Below are 23,321 nucleotides of genomic sequence, written 5' to 3' on the forward strand. Positions count from 1 at the left end.
TTCGGCTGAAGGGTCTGGTGGGACCGGTCCAAAACCGGCTCCTTCTCCAGACCAAACGCTTCTTTTAAAAGAAGCCATTTACATTCTAATTGTAAAGTGGTCTGTTTTAAGGTACGCGTTTTATCGTTATACCAGGGTGCTAGTTTTTTCTCTCTAATTAATTTTCTTTTGAGTGGAGCCACTCTATCTAGCTTGTAGCAGAGTGGTGACTCTAAGCATTCAGTCGCCTGATCGAGTTCTATAGGATCAGATGGTGATCCAAATCTAATTGAGGTCTCTGGGAGGTTATTTATGAAGCTCAGTGCAGTAGCTGATGTGAAAGTACATTTTACGCGGTAGCAAGGCAAGGTGGAAATATTATGATCAATACGTATTATATAACAACCCACTAAGTGTAAATGGATGTGTGAATGTGTGCATGGTATCCTGTGATGGACTGACATCTCATCCAGGATGAATTCCTGATTCCAAATTGCTCCTAGGTGTCAACTGTCAAGTAATGGAGGAATAGACAGAAGCAAATGCAGGTATGGCAGTTTAATAAAATAACAAGTCCAAAGGATCAGGCACTAAAATCACTAAACATAGACAGGCAGAATAAACAAATATGGTGTCAAAGTTTGGTAACGGCAGAGACAAAATGCAACTGAGCGCATACTTCGCAACTACATGAGTCAACAAAAGTCTCTTAAAAGGAGTAGTGTGTGTGTGTGTGTGTGTGTGTGTGTGTGTGTGTGTGTGTGTGTGTGTGTGTGTGATTGGGATCAGGTGTCTCTAATTAGAACTCTGGGGATGGTGGACATGTCCGTGTGTGTGTGTGTGTGTGTGTGTGTGTGTGTTTCAAAAGTGTAGTTGTCGTCGGCCATGTTGTAGTTTGTGGTGTGTTCTAGGAAATGGAGTTTCAGGATTGCGATGGTATGACACCAAGGAGTGTGGGAATGTGTGTGTCTATGGTGGGAAATTCACTGGTGTCCCATTTTGGTGCTCTCGGGAAATTCCATAATAAAATGTTTACTGAATCTGAATAATCAATAATAGTAATAATAAGAAGAAATAACATCAAATAAATAAAAATACATTAGCTGTACTCTGTGTTTATGCACTTGTACATACTCGTGTACTAACCTCTTAATGAACTTCCTCTGGCTGTACCATGAAACCGAAAAGCATCCATCTTGAAAACTTTCCCTTGGTGGAAAATGTTGGAAAACGTGAAATGTGCTAACATAAAGATGTGTTTATAATGGAAACTACAAAGCAGTTTTGTAAGTCTCTCTGGATAAGAGCATCTGCTTAATGCTATAAATGCAAATGTTAATGTGTGAACATGATTCTCATTACAGAACACAATAAATTCATTGATGTTAAACCTCACATATAACAGACATCTAGGTAGACAAATATACCTCATACTGGCATATACTGCCTATTCCTGTCTATATGGTAATGAATAGTGAGATATTAATTTTCAAACATGCTTTTTCCACACCTCTAGTTGCGGCACTGATGAAGGACATTTCTAAAATGTGCCATGAATCATGATGTATCATAAATGACTCCTGAGGTAAGTTAAATCCTCTGATAGGTACATGCTGTACCTGAGGATTGTTTAATAAGAGTTGAATTTAGAGGCCAGACAGAAGATCCCAAAGCAATTCGTTGGTAATTTGCACTGCAGCATAAAATGGTTCTGTGGGAGCTGGGAGCTGATTGGGCTGGATGTGTGTTTGTTGGGCCTGGTTTAACTTACTATTAAGAAACGGGCTTTGTGCTGAATTTCACTTAGCTCAACATTATGAGTTTATCTACCACATTACTCTTGCTTTTTCAACTTTGAAAGACATAATAAATGAAGGTTTACGCACTTTTGTCACTGTTTTCCAAAACATTTTAGAAAGATTTTGCTTTTAATGTAAACATATAGAGCAGGTCTTCTTAAATCTGTCTCATTATGCAGTAGACTAAACAGATGACTGATGAAACAGATTTCAAGTTTCTCACCTGTAATCAACAGCAGACCTTCTGCAGAATAATTCATACAATAAGCAATGCTTCTCTACTGCTATGAATGCAAATGTTATTTCTTTTCCACTGCTAGCAATAGCTTTACTTGTGAGAAGAAAAAAAAAATAGATTACACTCTTGTTCACCTTAGGAATAAAACACAATAGCGCATGTTGGAAATTAATCAACAATGCAAAGCTGAGTTACTGGTTACTTGTCCCACCCCAAAGTTCATTATTTCCCTTTATCAGCACACCCTAACATGTTTTATTCCATTTATGCTGCTGCAATTTGCCACAATTATATGTTTACACACACACACACACACACACACACACACACACACACACACACACACACACACACACACACACAAACACACACACTTATGAATGTTTATGAAATACTGAAGCCAGCTCACCTGGTATCAACGTCCATGCTGTTTGATGTGAGCATTAACTGAAGCTGTTGACTTGTACCTGCATGAATTTTTTGGCACTGTTCTGTCACATGATAGATAACTGCATAAATGGGTAGGTGTACAGGTGTTCATATATATAAATGACAACAAAAATATATTTTACAATAACAACTTATTTTCTCATGTAATTAACATTATAGCAGATATAAACAGTTACAATCAAAATTATTCAACCCACATTTGCAAATCAAGTTTATTTTAAAAGTGTACAGACTTTCAGCTGTTTGCAATGAATAAATCAAACAAAAGTAATTGAATTGGTTCAACACAACAAATGCTTCAAGTGGTTTCCCCAAATTCAATTGAAAATGCAACTTTGAAAATTGAAAATAATGACTTCTCAACATTGAAAATAATGACTTCTCCAGTTTCAAAATTATTCAACCCCTCCATGGTAAGCATCTTTAGTACTAAGTAGAGGACCCTTTTGCTGTTATGACCTGCTGCAAACAAGATGCATAACCAGACTTCAGGTTCCTGAGGAAGATTAGTCCATTCCTCATGAGCAATGACTTCCAGTTCAGTAATATTCTTGGATTTGCATGCTGCAACCGCCTTCTTCAAATTCCACTAGAGAATGTCAGGTGACACTGAAGGCCCTGTAGACTCTTCCAGGAGTTCTTCTGCAACCAAGCCTTGGGAATGTTTGGGATCATTGTCCTGTTGGAAGGTCCGATGATGCCCAAGCTTCAGCTTCCTCACAGACTGCATGACGTTTCCTCCTAGAGTTCTGGCATCTACCTTCTGTGTTTAGTACATTTAGTGCATAATGTGCTCACTGAAACCTATTGCAGTCAATCGAGGGTTTTTCACAGCCTGCCTTCTCAGAAATCTGGTTACACTACATGCCATAAATGTAAATTTAAAACTTCGCCAAACCAGTGGTCATACATTTTGCTTGGTTAAATAACAATACATACTGTATTTAATCCATTTATTATTAACCTTAGATTATATTGAGCATCCTATATACTTGAGTTGCTGTTATACAATATAAATTGATGCCTTCTGACATCAGAATCGAGAATTCATCAGCACTGGGGTATAATGGAGAATTATACTGTTAGAGTGTTGCTCTGTACATGATCAATCCAGAGGCAGTAAACAGTGTACTAGAGAAATAATTTTTAAAAAAAACAGCTGGACAGCATAATTGCAAGGTCAAGGCTAATTTGATTTTTTTTTTTTTTTTTTTTTTTTTGATAAAGGATAATTTGATGAAGGAATGCTGGCAAAATGAGGGTTATTTTTCTTATGTTGTGTCTTCTGTATGGTACAATTTCAACTTCATTTCATTTGTCACAGTCATTTGTTGTTGGTCCTACATTTGCAACCTGGTGCCCCAGAATTCAACGTTAGCTGATCAGTTTGGTGAATCAGTTTTAGTAGAGGCAAAGATAAACTCTTATTTTACAACTTTGATCTACTAATGTTTGATTAAGCTTAAGAAGTACCGATTTATCATATTCACATTTGCGGTCGATGTGGTTCCTATCATGGGCACACTGGGAGTGAGGCAGGAATAGACCCTGGATAAAACACCAGTCCATCACACACTCTTTGACATCTACTGGCAATTAAGAGTCCACTATCCACTTACCAGCCTTTAGAGAGGTTGGACAAAACCATAGAACTCTCAGGAAATCCACATGGGCATGGGGAGAACTCCACACAGACAGTTTTAAGCAGCAAAGTTACCTACTGCACCACCATGCTGCCCAAGTTTAGATTATGACATTATACATTTTACTGCATTAGTTGCACATGAACTGGTAGCTGAAGCTAATCAGAATATTTAGAACTTGTGGCGAAAATGTCATCCACCATTTTAGAGAATAGAGAATTCTAGAAAATGATGTACCTGAAAATCTTGTATGTTTAGATAAACAGAGTTATCTCTTGAGCAGTAGCAGCAAAGTCACCTGACAAATCTGTGTTGACGCACAAAAATTGCTTTTTAGTCACCAGTGCAACCTGAGCAGTCACTGTGTGGTGATAAAGTGTCAAGTCGTTTGAACTCTTAACACCCTTGGGAAATTTCACTGGACAGCTAAAGTAGTAGGTACACAAAATATTTGTTCTGGAAAGACTTTTTGTGTGTTTGTATTGTTGCAAACCTGAGCAATTGGTGGCTCAATATCAAGTCTGGGGGGGAAAAAAGGCCAATAAAAAAAATAATGCCAAGGGTGTTACATTGGTGCAAACTGTTAGTGTGCTTCTTGTAAAGATCGGTGTTATAGGTGCTTTGATCTTTTTTAATGGAAATGTGGATGTCAATGATAAAATCATAAGCCCATCACAGTTTTGTCAGATACACCTGTGCAACAGAATACTTCATCCTTTCTTTGGTTAGATATTTTGTACATTGTATATGGTGATCCAGGGAATTTGCATTGCATTATGAAGAATATTATACATATAAAATCAAATTTAGTTTGTAAAAGTATGTTTCATTTTATTAACTATCTGGCTGCAGGGAAGGTGTTTCTTCTGCCTGAAATGATTGGCACGTCAGAGAGGGGATAAGAAGACAATTTTCTGCATGCATAGTGATGCATGCTGAGGCTTGTAAAAGTAATGAGGTGGATCTCTCAGACAGTTTTATGTGTGTGCCTTTGGATTTACAGTGTTCCATAAATAGACTAGCTGAGTTATTGGTCAAACCAGCTGTTATTATTTTTTAAATATTTCATTTAAAGTTGGAAGAAAACAATATTGAATCTTAAATGTGTCATCTCTAGTAAAAAGTGTAGCATATCAAGTGGACATGTCCCCAGTGATGAGAAGTAATGTGGGGTTGAAACTGGTTGCACAAAGATTAGCATGTAGTAGATTTTTTTTTTTTTTCAGCTTTCAGGACACTTGGATGGAACTAAAAGTTTTTGCCATATGTTTGTCAATATGATGTATTTCGTCTGGCTACAATTATAGTAAATTCAAATGTGGTAAAACACCATCACTCTTGTTAAATGTCTCTTTGCTTTGTGCCTCAGAGTTCTAGAAACAATGCTGTTACCAAGAAATGCAAATACATTGCAAAAAAAAATTTGGTATAGGTTTGTACCATTTTTTTGAATTGCCTTTTTTCCCTCAGGAATAACTTGTGTTGTTAGTGAAGCATAAAGTGTCAAGTGCTTATCATCCCAAGTCTTAGTGTGTGTTGGAGCATCTGCATGAAAGGTTGAACTCAATGATGTGAATTAAATGCGTTAAAGTTACCCAGGAAAGAGATGGGGATAATCCTTTTTTTTATTATTTGCCATATGTGAAGCTGTTCACGAGACACTTGGGTTTAATCCTACTCTATTGGTTCCAGAACCAGTTAGGATGTTTTGTGAGCCATTAGGGTCTGAAGAGACGATGTGTAAAATCTTACACTGTGGATAACATATACGTTTGTTTCACCATGCAGCCAGTGACTAACCCATGCAGGTAAAATAGTCACATGAAAGGGAATGTCACTGGTCCTTGTTAAATTGAGTCTAAGGCCACTGAGATTAACAAAATAGCTAAAACCTCTTGAAGAGAAAAACTTATTAGAGGAGTTCAAATTGAGACTGATATATTGAATGAATGAACAAACAAACAAAACAAACAGCACGCACAGTGGTGCCGCAGGTAGCATTGCTGCCTCACAGCAGTCATTGAAGATGAATGAAAGAATGAATGATAGATAAATAAATAAATGCTGTACAAATTTGTATAATATGTACAGGCCACTTTTATGTACTAACTACATTTTTTAAAAACTAAACAAATATTTTATTTTGAAGAGAATCTTCATGGTTTTATCACAATGATCTCTGTCTGTTACCAAGAAAGTTGAAAGGCTGTATTTACTATATGTGCTTATGCTACAAAACTGAATGTCAGTAACAAACATTCTGGAAAATGCCAATGGGTATGTGACTGCTCACAGATTGGGTGATTTGTGTTGTTCACACAGATAGCAATTAGTCACTAACTAATTGGTCGGTGACAGAAACAAGCAGAGCTAAAATCAGCCAGTGTATATTCAATGTAATGCCTTCTTATATGTCCATTAGGGAACAGGGATGCTTTTTTAATGATAAAACTGTTTATGCACTCACAGCCCATATTATTAGGAACATCTGTATGTCACCTGGTCTGTTTCCAATCGTCAAGTGTCTAGTTTCAGTAAACCTGTGCCCACTGTAGCATGAGATTGCAGTTCTTGACTAACATGAGTGGAACCCAATGTGGTCTTCTGCTGTTGTCGCCTATCTGTTACAAGATTTGACATGTTGTGCATTCTGAGATGCTTTTCTGGTCACTACAGTTATAAAAAGTGGTTATTTGAGTTACTATACCCATCCCATCAGCTTAAAGCAGCCTGCCTTTTCCTTCTATCGGCTGCTCCAATTCAGGGTCTCCACACCAAATTACTCACCCACATATTTCGATTCCAAGTTTTACACCAGATGCCCTTCCTGACACAGTCCTCCCCATTTTTCAGGTTTGGGACTGGCACTGAGAGTTCACTGGCTCGTGCAACCCTCCAGTCACTGGGGTCGGTTCACTGACCCCATATAATAATTATAATAATTCAGGAATCGAACCCTAGCTGCGTGCGGTATGGAGAGTGCCACACTAGTCTACCAGGGAACTCTGGGAGTGAAAGATGTTGTTTCTTATTTCCTTCATTACTGATACTGGTACAATTCATCAAAGAGCTGAGCTGCTTTTACATCCCCAGTACTCTTTTCCTCCTCCCACTATATTTTACTTTCATCACTTTTTTTCAGAACAGTAAAATGTCAGTGACTATAAATTTGCAGGTAATTTTCTGCCTTATATAATGTCAATTCATTAAAATGCCATTCATTAGGAATTATTGGGAAATCTTCGTTTACACTTTGTTTGTATTCTATGGCACCAGACTCAGAAACCTTCAGCTGCTGAATGCACTGATGTATTATAATCATAGATTTTAATGGACCATAACAGTGAGGATTGATTTTGTCCTGTAGAAAGCCTACCAAGAGGAAAACAAAAACCAGTTAATAAATTGATGATGATGCAGGTCTGGTGTGAGCATCAAAATACCATCAGTTTGTGTGACTGCATTGATCTTCCTGTCGAACCTTTGCTTCTTTCAGGCAATAAAGCTGAACACTGACTTATTGGCAGTAGACAGTTACCTTTTGCCTCGTTCTCTGTTCACATGGCCTTTGTTCCTGTGGCATCATCTGTAAATACTTGTACTGGAACACAGGAGATGGTGCTGATGTTATTGATTACACTGTCATAGGGTGTTTCTTCAAATCATTTATACTGAAGTGTGATCTGTTCTTACAGATTTCGACTTTTGTTGATGACTCCTTTTGTCAAAGTAATGCAAGTGGTAGAGAGCAAAAAGAAATGCACAGGTTGCTGCTGTTTTGGACAGCACAACTGTTTCAGTTTTTAATCACAACAATTCCAGTATAAAATATACCAAAATACTGCTGAAAGTATGCAGAAAGAAGGCGATCTTTACATTTGACCATTTAGTCGCTGAAATGACCAAGATATCATAGACCAATTAGATTATATGTGTGGTGGCCTGGAAAATCCCTTCATGTGGTCAAATATTGACATGTTCTACTATAAGATTCCATCAAGAGAAAGACACCATGACTAACTTTATATTTGTAGCCTAATTCTCAGTACGAATTTTCAATTTCTTGAACTTTTCTACATTTTGTAGTTTGAGGAGTTGAAATGGATGTAATTGGGATTTTATCATTTGATTTACATAATACGGTATGTCTAACATTTGTAGTGCTTTTTATTGGAGACACAGGTTAATTCAACTAAAATTGCATACATTTGTTGTTTGCACCATCCATATTACCAGTTTTTGAATCCATGCTTATGAAATGCATCTCCAAAATGCGATGCTCCCACCAGCATGCTTCACTGTGGGGATGATGTTCTCATGCCGCCACACATCAAAATAAAATGTGTGTGTGTGTGTGTGTCTGTGTGTAATTTTATTCAATATCCAAATTTTAGTAAATGGTTAGCTGTTTTCCAGAATTTAGCCAGTAATATCTGACAAGTTTTTCCAGACCGCCACACATGTAATAGCAAAATTAGACAGTACACTGTCTTTGCAAAGCCACTAACCATAGGTGTATTGTGAGAACTGAACCACTGTACATTCTATGTGCATCTATTTCTGTTTTTGCCAGGCTGGGGGAATGAATGATTACCTTTGTAATAGCCATTTAGTACTTTCCGATTTGCCATTATGAAAACAATGTGTTAACTCATTTTGGCATTACTGACAAGCACTAATTTCCCACTAATTTCTCTCTAGGTAGCATGCTGGTAATTAGTAGATGCATTTTAGCACTAATTATGCCCTTGCTCATTCTTGCTCATTTGTTTTCACTATGTCATTGTGCCAGTGAGCAATGTTTCTTATGTAAAATATTACATTGGCAGCCCTGGTCAGAATGACATGAAGAAGAAACTATATTTGCAGTAATAGAATCTGGTAGAAATGTTATATATTCTATAATCTATATTCTCTGTCACTTGTAACACATTCTACTATTTTCATCTCTTCTTCATTGCACAGTAGTTTGACCTTTACAGACATGTATAGAATGTTGACAATATTGAAGGGTATATGCAAACCTCCTGACCTGTTCACCACAGTAAATGTGAATTTACATGATTTTATCTAAAAGAAACACCACTGACTGGAGGAGTTATGAAACTTTCTAGCTCACGTTTACAAAGGCACTATGTTACCACTTCAGTGTAACATTCAGTGTAAGGCTCCTTTGAAATTATAGCCTTTTTTGTCATGTACACTATATAATCTTTGTCGACACCTGACCATAACACCCATATGTGCTTGATGAACATCCCATTCCAGATTTAGTTTCTCTTTGCTGTTATAATAACATCCACTCTTTTAGGAAGTCTTTCCACTAGATTTTGTAGTGTGGCTAGGGGGATTTGTGTCATTTCATTCACGAGATCATTAGTGAGGTCAGGCACTGATGTTGAGTGAGGAGGCCTGGGGTGCAGTTGACATTCCAGTTCATCCCAAAGGTGTTCATTGGAGTTGAGACCAGATCTCTGTGCAGGACAGTCGAGTTCTTCCATTCCAACCTTAACACACCATTGTCTTCATGGAGCTCGCTTTGTGCACAGGGGCAATATCATGCTGGAAGGTTTAGGATCTTAGTTCCAGTGAAGGAAAATTTTAATGCTACAGCATACAAAGACATTCTATGCAAGTGTGCGGTTCCATCTTTGGGGAAGCAACAAATGGGTGTAAGTGACAGGTGTCCACAAACGTTTGGCCATAACTACTACAGTTACACACCACAAACACAAAAGGAATACATAAAAATGTAATAATAATAATAATAATAATAATAATAATAATAATAATACAGTGCATCCGGAAAGTATTCACAGCGCTTCACTTTTCCCACATTTTGTTATGTTACAGCCTTATTCCAAAATGGATTAAATTCAATATTTTCCACAAAATTCTGCAAACAGTACCCTATAATGATAACGGGAAAGAAGTTTGTTTGAAATCTTTGCAAATTTATTAAAAATAAAAAACAAAAAAGCACCTGTACATAAGTATTCAAAGCCTTTGCCATGACACTCAAAATTGAACTCAGGTGCATCCTGTTTCCACTGATCATGCTTGAGATGGTTCTACAACTTGATTGGAGTCCACCTGTGGTAAATTCAGTTGATTGGGCATGATTTGGAAAGGCACACACCTGTCTATATAAGGTCCCACAGTTAACAATGCATGTCAGAGCACAAACCAAGCCATGAAGTGCAAGGAATTGTCTGTAGACCTCCGAGACAGGATTGTATCGAGGCACAGATCTAGGGAAGGGTACAGAAACATTTCTGCAGCATTGAAGGTCCCAATGAGCACAATGGCCTCCATCATCCATAATTGAAAGAAGTTTGGAACCACCAGGAGTCTTCCCAGAGCTGGCTGCCCGGCCAAACTGAGCGATCGGGGAGAAGGGCCTTAGTCAGGGTGGTGACCAAAAACCCGATGGTCACTCTGACAGAGCGCCAGCATGTCTCTGTGGAGAGAGGAGAACCTTCCAGAATAACAACCATCTCTGCAGCACTCCACCAATCAGGCCTGTATGGTAGAGTGGCCAGATGGAAGCCACAGTCCACCTGGAGTTTGCCAAAAGGCACCTTAAGGACTCTCAGTCCATGAGAAACAAAGTTCTCTGGTCTGATGAAGCAAAGATTGAACTTTTTGGCCTGAATGGCAAGCGTCATGTCTGGAGGAAACCAGGCACCACTCATCACCTGGCCAATACCATCCCTACAGTGAAGCATGGTGGTGGCAGCATCATGCTGTGGGGATGCTTTTCAGCGGCAGGAACTGGGAGACTAGTCAGGATCGAGGGAAAGATGAATGCAGCAATGTACAGAGACATCCTTGATGAAAACCTGCTCCAGAGGTCCTGCTCTGGACCTCAGACTGGGTTGAAGGTTAATCTTCCAACAGGACAATGACCCTAAGCACACAGCCAAGATAACAAAGGCATGGCTACAGGACAACTCAGTGATTGTCCTTGAGTGGCCCAGCCAGAGCCCAGATTTGGACCCGATTGAACATCTCTGGAGAGATCTGAAAATGGCTGTGCATCGACGCTCCCCATCCAACCTGATGAGGCTTGAGAGGTCCTGCAACGAAGAATGGGAGAAACTGCCCAAAAATAGGTGTGCCAAGCTTCTAGCATCATACTCAAAAAGACTTGAGGCTGTAATTGGTGCCAAAGTGCTTCAACAAAGTATTGAACAAAGGCTGTGAATACTTATGTATATGTTTTTTAATTTTTTTTTATTTTTAATAAATTTGCAAAGATTTCAAACAAACTTATTTCACGTTGTCATTATGGGGTATTGTTTGTAGAATTTTGAGGAAAATAATGAATTTGATCCATTTTGGAATAAGGCTGTAACATAACAAAATCCGGAATAAGTGCTGTGAATACTTTCCCGATGCACTGTATATATAATAAGGACAAATGCCAAATCTGCATTTTTTTTGGGTCCCCCCCTCCCCCTATTATATGCTTCAGCATGTAAGTCCCATAAACAAAGAGATACACTAAGACATCACAGAAAATGAGAAAGATGGGGAAAAGAGGGGGAAAAATAAGCACAAATAAGGTAATACAAATAATAATGGCAATGTAATATTAATAGTAACAATAGTAACAATTAATAATTACAACACCATCATTTGGTTTGTGTGTGTGTGTGTGTGTGTGTGTGTGTGTGTGCAAGCAATGTAAGGCCCATCTTCATAAAATGATATCAACACATCTGAGAAAGTCTAACCCAGCTTCACCATGGCAGTGAGCAGCACTGTTAATTTGTCACAAAACACATCATCTGTAATGTTAATCAAACATGTGATTACCTTTGTTAAACAAAAAATGTAAAAAAAAAAAAAAAAAAAACGTATTCTTTCAGACAGGAGACAGCTTATCATAACAAGGCGTAATGTAATTGTGTTAATGAATCTGTTATATTACTATTTAATCAAGCACTTGTGTCTTGTTTAATCTCATTTACATTATCATTATGTCATATAAAGGTGGACATAATTTTCCAGTATTTAAATTGCTGAAAAGCTAAACCAAAAAAGAAGACTAGTAAATAATTAATATTACATGAAGTTTTAATAACAATTTACCTACAAAACATACTGACATCACTGTATTTTGTTTAAGGAAAGTGCACTGTCACTGAAGCAAAAAAAGAAAAGAAAAAAAAAAAAGAAAGAAAATTTGCAGTCATATACAGCAAAGGTCCCACCAAATCTTTTAAGTGCTGCTCCAAACAAGAAAACTGACTTGGTTGATTTTAGTACACTTGTTTCAGAGTGAATGTGGAAACATATACAGTATTTTAGTCAATAATTAAGCGATTTATTTTATTCATGCACAGTCTCCTCTCTGTGTGTAAACATATTCTAGATGAGTGACCTTTTAGTTGTTAGCTACAAAGTTTGGTTGTTTCGTAATCAAGAGGGTTTGGGAGTCGTGCACTGAAGGCCTGGAGAGAAGAATGGATGCGCATCACTTCATTGACTGTGAGTTTGAGGCGATGGCGCAATAAGCAGGAGAACAGGTCCAGAGGCTGCTGGCCTGGTGGAGACAGTCGGTTAACGCGGTCTCGGATGTCTTGTAGCTGCATCAAGGCAGAATCTTGTGAGCCCTGTGTGTACGGATAGTCCAGCTGCAGGATCAAGTCCCGGATTGCCTCTGGGTTGAAATGCATACTGTAACCAAAAACTTGTATGCTGTTGATTTTCATGTAACCCAAGTTTCTGGAAGGGTCTGCCATTTCCAAAGGTTCCAAGTAAACACTCTCATTGGCAGTAGGACCTGATGTTTTAATGTGGCTCCTCAAATAAATGTGAATTGTCTCAAAGAAGGTCTTCCACTTGTTGCCCAGAGTCAGGGTCCAGTTAAAACACTCAAGTGGAAGGTCCAGCTTAGTGGACTGCCAATTTGGGAATTTGTTTTCATTTACAGGTATCAACCAGCTCTCTGAGTGGCTCCCACCAAAGGGGTTGATGAAAAGAGTAAGGGCAGGTTCCAGAGTGCTGTTCTTAGTAAGGCAAATTTGGAGGGAGATCCCCAGAAGCATGTGCACCAGATTGGATTTGTACTTGTTGCTCTTTAGTGTGAGCAGCATTCTCTTCCTCCACGAAGGGTCAAACCAGCTGTTGAGGCGCATATCATTACTAATGAAGATAGCATGGACCTCTAGGCGACGGTCAGACCTCTGCAGGAGGTAGCGCAGCTCTAGGTCCTGCAAGTCAGTCTCAAAGCCCAGGTAGTTGTCAGTGGAATCAGCCACCATAGGCCGACAGGATCCTTGACTAAGCATGTAGCCAGTGTTGCAGCTACCGCAGCGAGTGTAGTTGTCACTAGCACAGGATGCACAAGCTGGACCCTCTCCGACAGAACATGGTGTGGGTCGCTGGCATGAGTATTGGTCATATGTGCAAATGCAGGTGTGCAGCTCCTCTGAGAAAAAGCCCATCTGGTTGTTCTCCGAGCAGTAGAGTAATGACTGGAAGTAGTTTAGCCAGTATGACCGTGGCCTACATTGGAAGTAGACAGAGTGAGGATTTAGTAATGTGTTAAAAATAGAACTCTACACAACATGTGTGGCTTAATATCTGAGCTAGTTATGGCACTATGTTTAATAATAGTACAATCACCATGGGGAGAAAATTAGACAAGCACCAGAGCACAGAATTTGATGTTAATTAAGACTTTTTAGCATTAGCACCTTATTGTGAGCCAAAATAATGTTTGTATGTTAGTGAAAAAAAGAATGAAGAAACTACTACGGCTTCTAGGGCTTTATACATACACCTTTGCATCACTGGCATTTGCTTTGTGCATGCAGAGCTCTATGAATTATTTCAAGTATTCATAATTGGCACCCAAAGCAACTAGAGAGCCAACAATTAACCAAAATTCAGCATGTATAGCTTGTTTCTGAGATGAAATAATTAATCTGCTCCTCATGATTCCCAGGCATGCATACAGCATTTCTCTACCCAGTCCACTGAGATTTCAGCCTGAAATATGGGCCACTTGGGTGAAGCAGCAATGATTTCAGTTCAAATTGTGCAGGGAACTCCCTGTACTAATAAAGGTATGACTGAGAGAAGAGTCTTCCCTAGCACCCTGTAGTTCATGACCACTAATCTGGATCATAGAAAGCAGTACTTTTCTTGTTTATACCGGCTTACCATGTTTACCATATTTCTTAGCATATCCTCCTTTATGCTAATGGATTAAAAGCAATGCTAAATATTTACTTAGACAAGTATATATGTTACTTAGACAATTAGTTTGCATGATAGTGCTTTAGCATAGAGAGTAGGTAACTACCTTTATATTGCTATATTTATGTGTAGATATTAACTTGCTATTCTTGTTTTATGTAATACTATGGATATGGTAGTAGTGGTAAAACTATTCTTTTAAGAATTTTGAGGCATTTTAAAATGCTAGGATAGTGTTGATCATAGATGGCATTAGGGATGCATCAATGACATTTATTTTTGCTAGACCAAGTACATGTTTTTTGGTACTATCTGATACCATTACCGATACTGAAACCAAACAAGTAATCAATCATAGATCATTAATTAGATCTGTTTAGGTTTGCCCTGTTTAAATAGTGGCGATGAAAGCTGCACATGTGCATACACTACTAGATATATTATTTATAGTGTTAGCTAGCTCATTTTAATGAAGTGAATAAGCTAGCTACATTAGTTACCACAAATTGTGTAGGGTTGCAATGGAGAAGAGTGGATTTTGTTCCATTTCGGAAAAGCACTTCTGTCTCTAGACATTTTTTCTCTCCTAATTACCATTTGCTGTAACATTGGTTGCTTCAGTGTGCTTCTAGCAATGAACTCCTCATGCTGAGCTTTATTTTCAAGTTTTTTTTCCTGATTACATTTTTTTTTTTTTACAGATTTTTTTTCATTTTTACAGAGTCCAGATTGGGTTATTGACCAGAAGGTCAGGGGTTCAAGCTCCAGCACTGCCAAACTGCCACTGTTGAGCCTTTGAGCAAGGACCTTAACCCTCTCTGCTACAGGGACACCATATCATGGCTGACACTGTGCTCTGACCCCAACTTCCTAACAAGTTGGGATATGCGAAGAAAAAGAATTGCATTGTGCTGTAATGTAGGTGTGACAAATAAAGGCTTACATCTTCTTCTTCTATTTTCACACAGTACAGTTTTCAGTCTCCTTTGATTTCATTGGCAACATTAATCATGAAATACAGTGCCCTCCACTAATATCCGCACCCTTGGTAAATATGAGCAAAGAAGGCTGTGGAAAAAATGTCTTTATTGTTTAACCTTTTGATCTTTTGTTAAAGAAATTCAGAAAAAAATACTCTGCTGTGTTGCAAACACAACACAGGTTTATCCAAAAAAAAACCCTTAAATATAGGTGTGCAACAATTATTGGCACCCCTATGAATTCATATGAGAAAAATATAATTTAAGTATATTCCCATTGATATTTTAATTTTATTAGAAGACCCGTGTGACTAGGAACAGGAAATTGCTCAACCATGGCTTCTTGTTTCACAGGGGTGTACATATGAAGTAACACATTCCCTTACTGATTCATCACATTGAGTAAGACCAAGGAATATACTGTAGCTGTGATGTGTGGCAAATGGTTGTGGAGCTTCACAAAATGGGAAGTGTCTATAAGAAAATAGCACAAGCATTGAAAATGCCCATTTCTACCATCAGGGCAATAATTAAGAAGGTCCAGTACACTGGAAATGTTATGAATCAACCTGGAATTGGATATTTGTCTATACTGTCACTGTGAAGAGGATGGTTTGAGTGGTCAAAAAATCTCCAAGGATCACAGATGGAGAATTGCAGTTAGTTGCATTCTGGGGTCAGAAAGTCTCCAAAACTACAATCTGAAGTCACCTACATCACCACAAATTGTTGAAAGGGTTTCAAGAAAAAAAAATACCTGCACTTTCATCCAAAAACAAGCTGTTGTTTAATGGTGGATCTGATGATGAAGCTGTCAGCAAACAAAATATTTATTTTGATGATTATAAACACGATAGTATCCTATTGAGAGTAATGTATCAAATGTTCCGGATCCCGAATATGAGCCAGATGCTGAATTTACCCGGGGAAGCGCAGAAGGTGTCACATGTCTCTATCATAATATAACTTGATAATATTGTTTTTAGCCATGAAAATTATACATCTTAAAACGACTTTAATTACAAAAAATATAAAATATTGTAATGATTTAAATTTTGTTATGGTGACTGAAATGACTGGATGAAAATGCTACAATACTTTCACTCTGTTAGCAAGTGAATTATTAGTGCGTAATTTTAACTGTGTATATTTTGTACATCTGTTTGATGACAAATAAAATGGCAAAATATAATGCTGTATTTTATTATTTTGTAATTGTTAATAAAATTGTAGGAACGTTTTTTATAGTATTGGGGCAGTTTAAAGATCCATCCGCGTTAGATATACCCCGGGGCGCTAAGGACCTGAATATATAATAATGATTGGGGAAACATTTATGAATTTAAGGGTTAATGGCAGGCATTTTTTCCCATATGACAAACAAAGTATTACAAAGTCAAAGTTAGAGTATTTCTCAATCATTATGCACTTTTAACCAGCAATTTAATTCCTCCTGCTATTTTGTCTATCTGTGATTTTTTTTGTATTATTTGTGTTTGTTTCATATTGTATTTGAACCTGCTTTGTGTGGCTGTCTACTTTAAAAGCATTTTTGTTATTCAGTATTCTAGTTTAATTGTGTGTTATCTCAGCTGGAGTTGGCTTCTCTGTGATTGATGTTTCCTGCTTTCTCTTTAAGTCTGTTTTTCTAACCTAGGTTGCACTGCATTTAACTTAATGTCTACTTTTTACTTAATTTTATAGTTTAAAACTCCAACTTTTATTTTTTAACAAATTGATACTTTACACTTGCAAAATATATATATATATATTTTATTTATAGATTTATTTATTCATTTATTTTAGGGGACAGCTGTCCAACATTTCAAACGTTTTTGCTAACATTAAAACTGTTCATGCGACTGAAGTTCCCAAGGTGGCTTGTAAATCGTTATCAGTAAGGCTTTACAGAACTTTCTGGTCCATGTAGAATAAAAAAGAAAAAAGAATCCTTATCCCATTCCTGAATTAGCTGTTAACCAATGCCATAGAGCCTTGATGAGAAGATAACAAAGTGGTTGTGCTCACCTTTCATGTGGTAACTTGATAAGGGGCTGCTTTTCACACCTCTTGCTCAGACTGAAGAGCTTGTACACAACTCTCTGGGCCCTCCTGAACAGACTCTTCATGGTGCTCTCTAGCAGCTCATAGCGCCGCTGAAACATGCCATCCAGCAGCCATAAGTGGTGGATTGCAGAGGCGTTGAGGTAGAAGTTCTGAGGCAGCCTCGTCAGAAATGCCTTGAACTCATCTGGTGGAGGTATGCAAAAAAATAAAAAATAAAAAAAACATGCTTTCTCCAAGGCAGATACAGAGTGGTCAAATAAACCGCCAACACATTTTCTATGGAGACACTCCCAGCATTTCATTTAAGCTGATGGAGAAGAACATGGAATATCTTTCATATCTCTCATAGAAGGACACATTTATGACATAGTTAAAAAATAAATAAATACTTCTGTCTCGCACTTCCTACATTTTCTCCTAGCTCTTTTAATCGGTAAAAATAACTGCATTCAAAGATGTTTCAGTAACAAAATATATGTGAATTTTTATCAATTTGCCCACTGCATTTACAGTGCCCCCCAACTAATATAGGCACCCTTGGTAAATATGAGCAAAGAAGGCTGTGACAAATTGTCTTTATTGTTTAACCTTTTGATCTTTTGTTAAAAAAAAAAAAAAAAAAAAAAATACTCTGCTCTCATGGATATCAAACAATTGCAAACACAACACAGGTTTATCAAATAAATATCTTTGTTAAATATAGGTGTGAAACAATTATTGGCATCCTTATGAATTCATATGAGAAAAATATATTTGAAGTATATTCCCATTGATAGTTTACATTTTTTAGTAGACCTGGGTGACCAGGAACAGGAAATTGTTCAACCATGACTTCAGAGGGGTATAAATATGAGGTAACACCTAGGCCAAATTCCCTGAGTCATTCATAACATGAACATACTCAAGCATCTTCAGTTTGCCAGACACTACTGGAACTTCAAATGCTATAGGGTTCTATAATCAGATGAAATCAAAATAGATCTTTTTGGCAATAAAGACCAGAGGTGGATTTGGCACACAAAGAGAGGTAGCCATATGGAAAAGTATATCATGCCCATGGTTAAATATGGTGTTTTTATGGTCTTTAATGTTTTTGGGCTGTTTTTCTGCCAGAAAGCTTAAAATGGGCTGTGGTTGGATCTTCCAGCAGGATAATGATCCAAAACATACATCAAAATCAATACAGAAATGGTTTACTGACCACAAAATCAGGATCCTGCCATGGCCATCACAGCCACCTGACTTGAAAACCTGTGGGGTGAACTGAAGAGGACCACCAGTGTGGACCTCGAAATTTGAAGTATCTGGAGAGGTTCAGTATTGAGGAATGGTCTCATATCGCTTGCCATGCATTCTCCAGTGTCATCAGGCAATAATAGGAGAAGATTCAGCTGTTATCTTGGCAAAGGGAAGTAGCACAATGTATTGACATCTATATTTAATAAAGATATTTCTGATTAACCTGTGTTTTGTCTGCAGTTGTTTGATATCCATGAAAACAAGAGTATTTTTGTGAATTTTCTGAAAAAAAGGTCTATACTACACACTGTAACTGTATCCATACACATACATACCTGATTCCTTGAATTCTCTGTAAAGGAATTCCCATGATTCAGAGATTCGAAGAAGACTTTCTTGCATGGCTTGAATATCCATGTAGGGACAATTACATTCTGGGAACTTTGGGTCACATTTGCACCAGCAGTCATTGTTCCGACATACAAAGTTACCTTCTCCATTGCAGGCAATGTAGCCAAGAGCTGCTTGGACAAAGGTGTGTCTGAGGTAGTCTGGTAGAATGACCTGCAAACCTTTCATTAAAGAAGAGATGTTGTGAAAAAAAAAATCCTGTTAACTTTATATCAGCCCAAAAATATAAATACATTTTCACAGTTTTTAAATTATAATGTTATTTACTGAAGCAAAAAAGTTATCCAATACCATCTGGGCCAGAGTGAAAATGTATTTGCCCCCAAAGTTACTAAATCCCTAAATCTATTAAACTGCATTCATAATGAGTTTCAGCTAGACTAGACACAACCAGGCCATCAAATCAATACTTAAAAATAACTTTTTCTTTTCAACAGCATGAAGTTGGTTAAAAGGTCTTACCAAGTAACACACTATGCCAAAGTTGAAAGAAATTCCAGAAATGATGATGCGGAAGAAGCTTATTAAAATAAATCAGTCTAGGAAGGGTTACAAAGCTATTTCAAAGGCTCTGGGACTCCAAAAGAACTACAGTGAGAGCCATCATCTCCAAATGGAAAAACTCAGCACAGTAGTGAACCTTCCCAGAAGTGGCAGACCTTCCAAACTTCTTCCAATAGCACAGCAACAACTCATCCAGGAAGTCACAAAAGAGTCAAAGACAACATCAAAGGAACTACAGGTCTCTCTTGTATCAATAAAGCTCACTGTTCATGACTTCACTATCAGAAAGACACTGGGCAAAAATGGAATTCATGGAAGTGTGGTGAGGTGAAAACCACTGCTAACCCAGAAGAACATTTAAGGCTCATCTGAATTTTGCCAAAACACACCTTGATGATCTTCAAACCTTTGTGACGTGATGTTCTGTGGATTGAGGAGTCAAAAGTGGAACTGTTTGGAATAAAGGGGCCATGTTACATCTGACTTAATCCAAACAACATATTCAACAAAAAGAACATCATGCCCATAGTCAAGCATGGTGGTGGTAGTGTGATGGTGTGGGGATGCTTTGCTGCTTCAGGTCCTGGGCAACTTGCAGTAATTGAGGGAAACATGACATATTCTGTTCTCTACAAGAAAATCCTAAAGGAGAATGTCCGGTCTTCAGTCCATAAATTGAAACTCAAGTGCAACTGGATTATGCAGCAAGACAATGATCCAAAGCATAGGACTAAGTCCTAGTCCTAGAAGCAACTGAAAGACAGATCTCCAGTTATCGGAAACGTTTGGTTGCCATTATTGCTGCTAAAGGTGGCATAACCAGATTTTAAGTTAGTAAAAATTTGTATTTCCACACTGGTGATAGGTGTTCGATATTTTATTATTTCTTTTGGTTCAATAAAAAAAATAATAATAAAAAATAAATAAAAAAATTAATGAAAACTGTATTGTGTTTACTCGGATTACCTTTATGTATTTCATTTGAAGACTTTTACAGCACTGTACTTTATATGTGTGTATATATATATATATATATATATATATATATATATATATATATATATATATATATATATATATATATATATATATATATATATATATTTGAGGCATGTATTGTCTCATATGATGCATTTGAGTCATATGACATAATATACAGTAATTATGCAAAACACATGAAATGAGCAGGCCAAGAACACATCAAACTAGAAAATAATTTAATAATTGACAGCGTCTGATACTGTACAGGTTTTTGAAAATGTACAGCAAATTCTATTATATGACATCTCTGGTTAAGACCAGGCACCACGAGCAAAAATGGTGATTCATGTGATAGACTCCATATCCACCATGGCCCTGACCAGGATCAAGCAGTTACTGAAGATGAATGAATCAATGACTCATTGAATGATGCATTAACTACTTTCAGCATGACATTCTGAACACAGGACAACAAAGAATATCCAGAAGTGATTACTACCTTGTAAGTGGACTTTGTTTTCAGGACTCTGAACTAAAACCGAACTGACAGAATCAAGGTTGTCATAGTTACTGCATCCAAGAGGGCCAGTCCTTGTTTCAGTTACCTGTACACACCATGAAACAAAAAAAATAAAATAAACAGTTAAGAGCAAGACAGGTACAGTGCCATATACTATGTTTAGTGTTTAAAAATAATATTTAACATCAATATGTTTAAGTGAAGGAGGTAAAATACAATTTGTACTTTTCTATTTTTTGCTAGTAATCTAGTTGAGATATTATATGTGTTGTTGCAGCATAAATGAGTCTTTTTCTGAATACCAAGACCTATTCCCATTTGGGACTCTGGACACTTCTGTTGTATTGTATTGTATTGTATTGTATTTTTCAAGTCTTGTCATTTCTCTGTGCTTTTCCTTTAACAGTTTCCTCTTGATCCATTGTTTTATTTTCTTAGATTTGTGCTAATACATTCTCTTGCATAAATAAAATATTTTCCATGTTGTGAAAGTCCCACATCCTCATACAACAGTTCTCTGAAACATAATCAACTACTTTATTGAATTATTGCTGAAGGGGATTCTTACATACTGCAACATATGATTTCATCATCTCTTCTTCGACCTTAAGGAATGTAGTAACTTTCTTGTGTGACATTCTTTGACATGCATAAAACTAATAGTTTTTTTCTTACTGCAAAACAATTTCTGATATGTAGTTTTGGATTTTGCAACTTTAATTTTTAATTATTGTTATTTTTTTTAAATACTTTATTTTCTTTATATTTTTATTTTACAGTTCTGACCTATGTAGTTTAAACTTCTTTTATCACCAGGTCTATTTTCACTTATGGACTCAGCAGGGGCAGCATGGTAGTGATGGAATTTGATCTCATGACCTTACACTCAGTAGACTAATGCCTTATCCAATGCTTTAAACTCTAGAGACTGTTGTGTGTGGAAAATCTCAGGAGATCAGCAGTTTCTGAAATACTCAAACCTGCCCATCTGGCACCAGCAACCATGTCACAGTTAAAGTCACAGAGATCACACTTTTCCCCCATTCTGATGTTTGATGTGAATTAACTGATGCTCTTGACCTGTATCTGCATGACTTAGCAGGTGTACAGGGGTTCCTTTAAAAGTGGATGGTGAATGTATGCGCACACAGGCAAGTGTACAGACCTACAAACAGTACAGACATTAAATACAGTACAATACAAAATAAATTCAATACAAATACAAAGTCCACATTCAATGTTATCTGTTAAAAGCCAGCCCTGCTTATTTGTTATAAATGGCTTGTTAAAAGATTGTTGAAAAAATTAAAGTCCTGATGTTGTGTACTGCTTCTGATGGAGCAGTACAGTTTAACTGAAGAGAGTTTCAGAAACAGATAATTCCCTTGGTATGTGGGGTCCATGATGAAATTTTCAGCTTACTTATATGCCCTGATGTTATGCAGCTCCTGAATTGACAGCTGCTGCAGAAGAGCCAGCCTTTCTGCTGTGTACACAATTCACTGCAGTCTTGACTTTAAGCAGGAGGAGGTTGAGCTGAACCACACGGTTATTGATGAGGTTCAGATGCACTTGATAATGATTCTTTAGAGTTGAGAGAGAGAGATAGTTGACAGATGTTTCGTTTCTGCAATTCCCATTAAAACATACCATTAGCTGCTGATGCTTTTTTTTATTTTTTTTTTATTGTGGTTGTTTTAGTATGGCATTGTTGTGATGGTTTCTATGAATTTGAATGACTAACTTATTCGGTGCATGGTTGTTGATTTTTTATTTTTTTTTTCTTATGTGTGTGTTGAGCTACTGGATGTTTTCAGTACAGCACAAAGCCGGATGGGCCACGTCTCTCTTGTAGGCAGACTCACCATTGTTGCTAATGAGGCCTATTATAGTTGTGTCGTCTGCAAATTTTACCAGCTTGTTGGAAGGGTCACTGGATGTGCACTTGGTGTACAATGTGTAGAGGAGAGGCAAGAGTACACAGCCTTGTGGAGCTCCTGTGTTAATAGAAAGGGTTTCTGACGGGTATGGTTCCATCTGTAGAAACTGCCTATTGTCTGATAGGAAGTCAACAATCCACTAACAGATGGAGGTGTTCACACCCCAGTGTAGCAGTTTGTTATGGAGCTATTCTGGCACAACTGTATTAAAGGCTGTCTAAGAACTTGACTCTGGCATTGAAGCCTAGATTGTCCAGAAGATTGAGGATGTAGTATAGACTGCATCATCAACTGAGTGGCTTGTTATAAGCAAAATGTACTAAATCAAGGGGAGGATAGGTGATGGAGATGAGAAAGA

General features: G+C 37.4%; 1 protein-coding gene across 1 annotated transcript in view; it reads right to left on the reverse strand.

Annotated features, from left to right (window-relative positions):
• Positions 1-11,997: 11,997 nt before the first annotated feature.
• LOC108271609 (BMP/retinoic acid-inducible neural-specific protein 3) overlaps positions 11,998-23,321 on the reverse strand; it is a 47,026-nt gene continuing 35,702 nt past the window's right edge. Inside the window, exons 6-9 of the mRNA XM_017479285.3 lie at positions 21,003-21,108; positions 18,943-19,179; positions 17,330-17,552; positions 11,998-13,625 (exon numbers count right to left, since the gene is read on the reverse strand). Of these exons, the coding sequence (XP_017334774.3) occupies positions 12,509-13,625; positions 17,330-17,552; positions 18,943-19,179; positions 21,003-21,108 (1,683 nt within the window). The 3' untranslated portion in view covers positions 11,998-12,508. The remainder of the gene's footprint in view (positions 13,626-17,329; positions 17,553-18,942; positions 19,180-21,002; positions 21,109-23,321) is intronic.

Source organism: Ictalurus punctatus, chromosome 11 (assembly GCF_001660625.3).
Source record: "Ictalurus punctatus breed USDA103 chromosome 11, Coco_2.0, whole genome shotgun sequence".
NCBI classification, from domain to species: domain Eukaryota; kingdom Metazoa; phylum Chordata; class Actinopteri; order Siluriformes; family Ictaluridae; genus Ictalurus; species Ictalurus punctatus.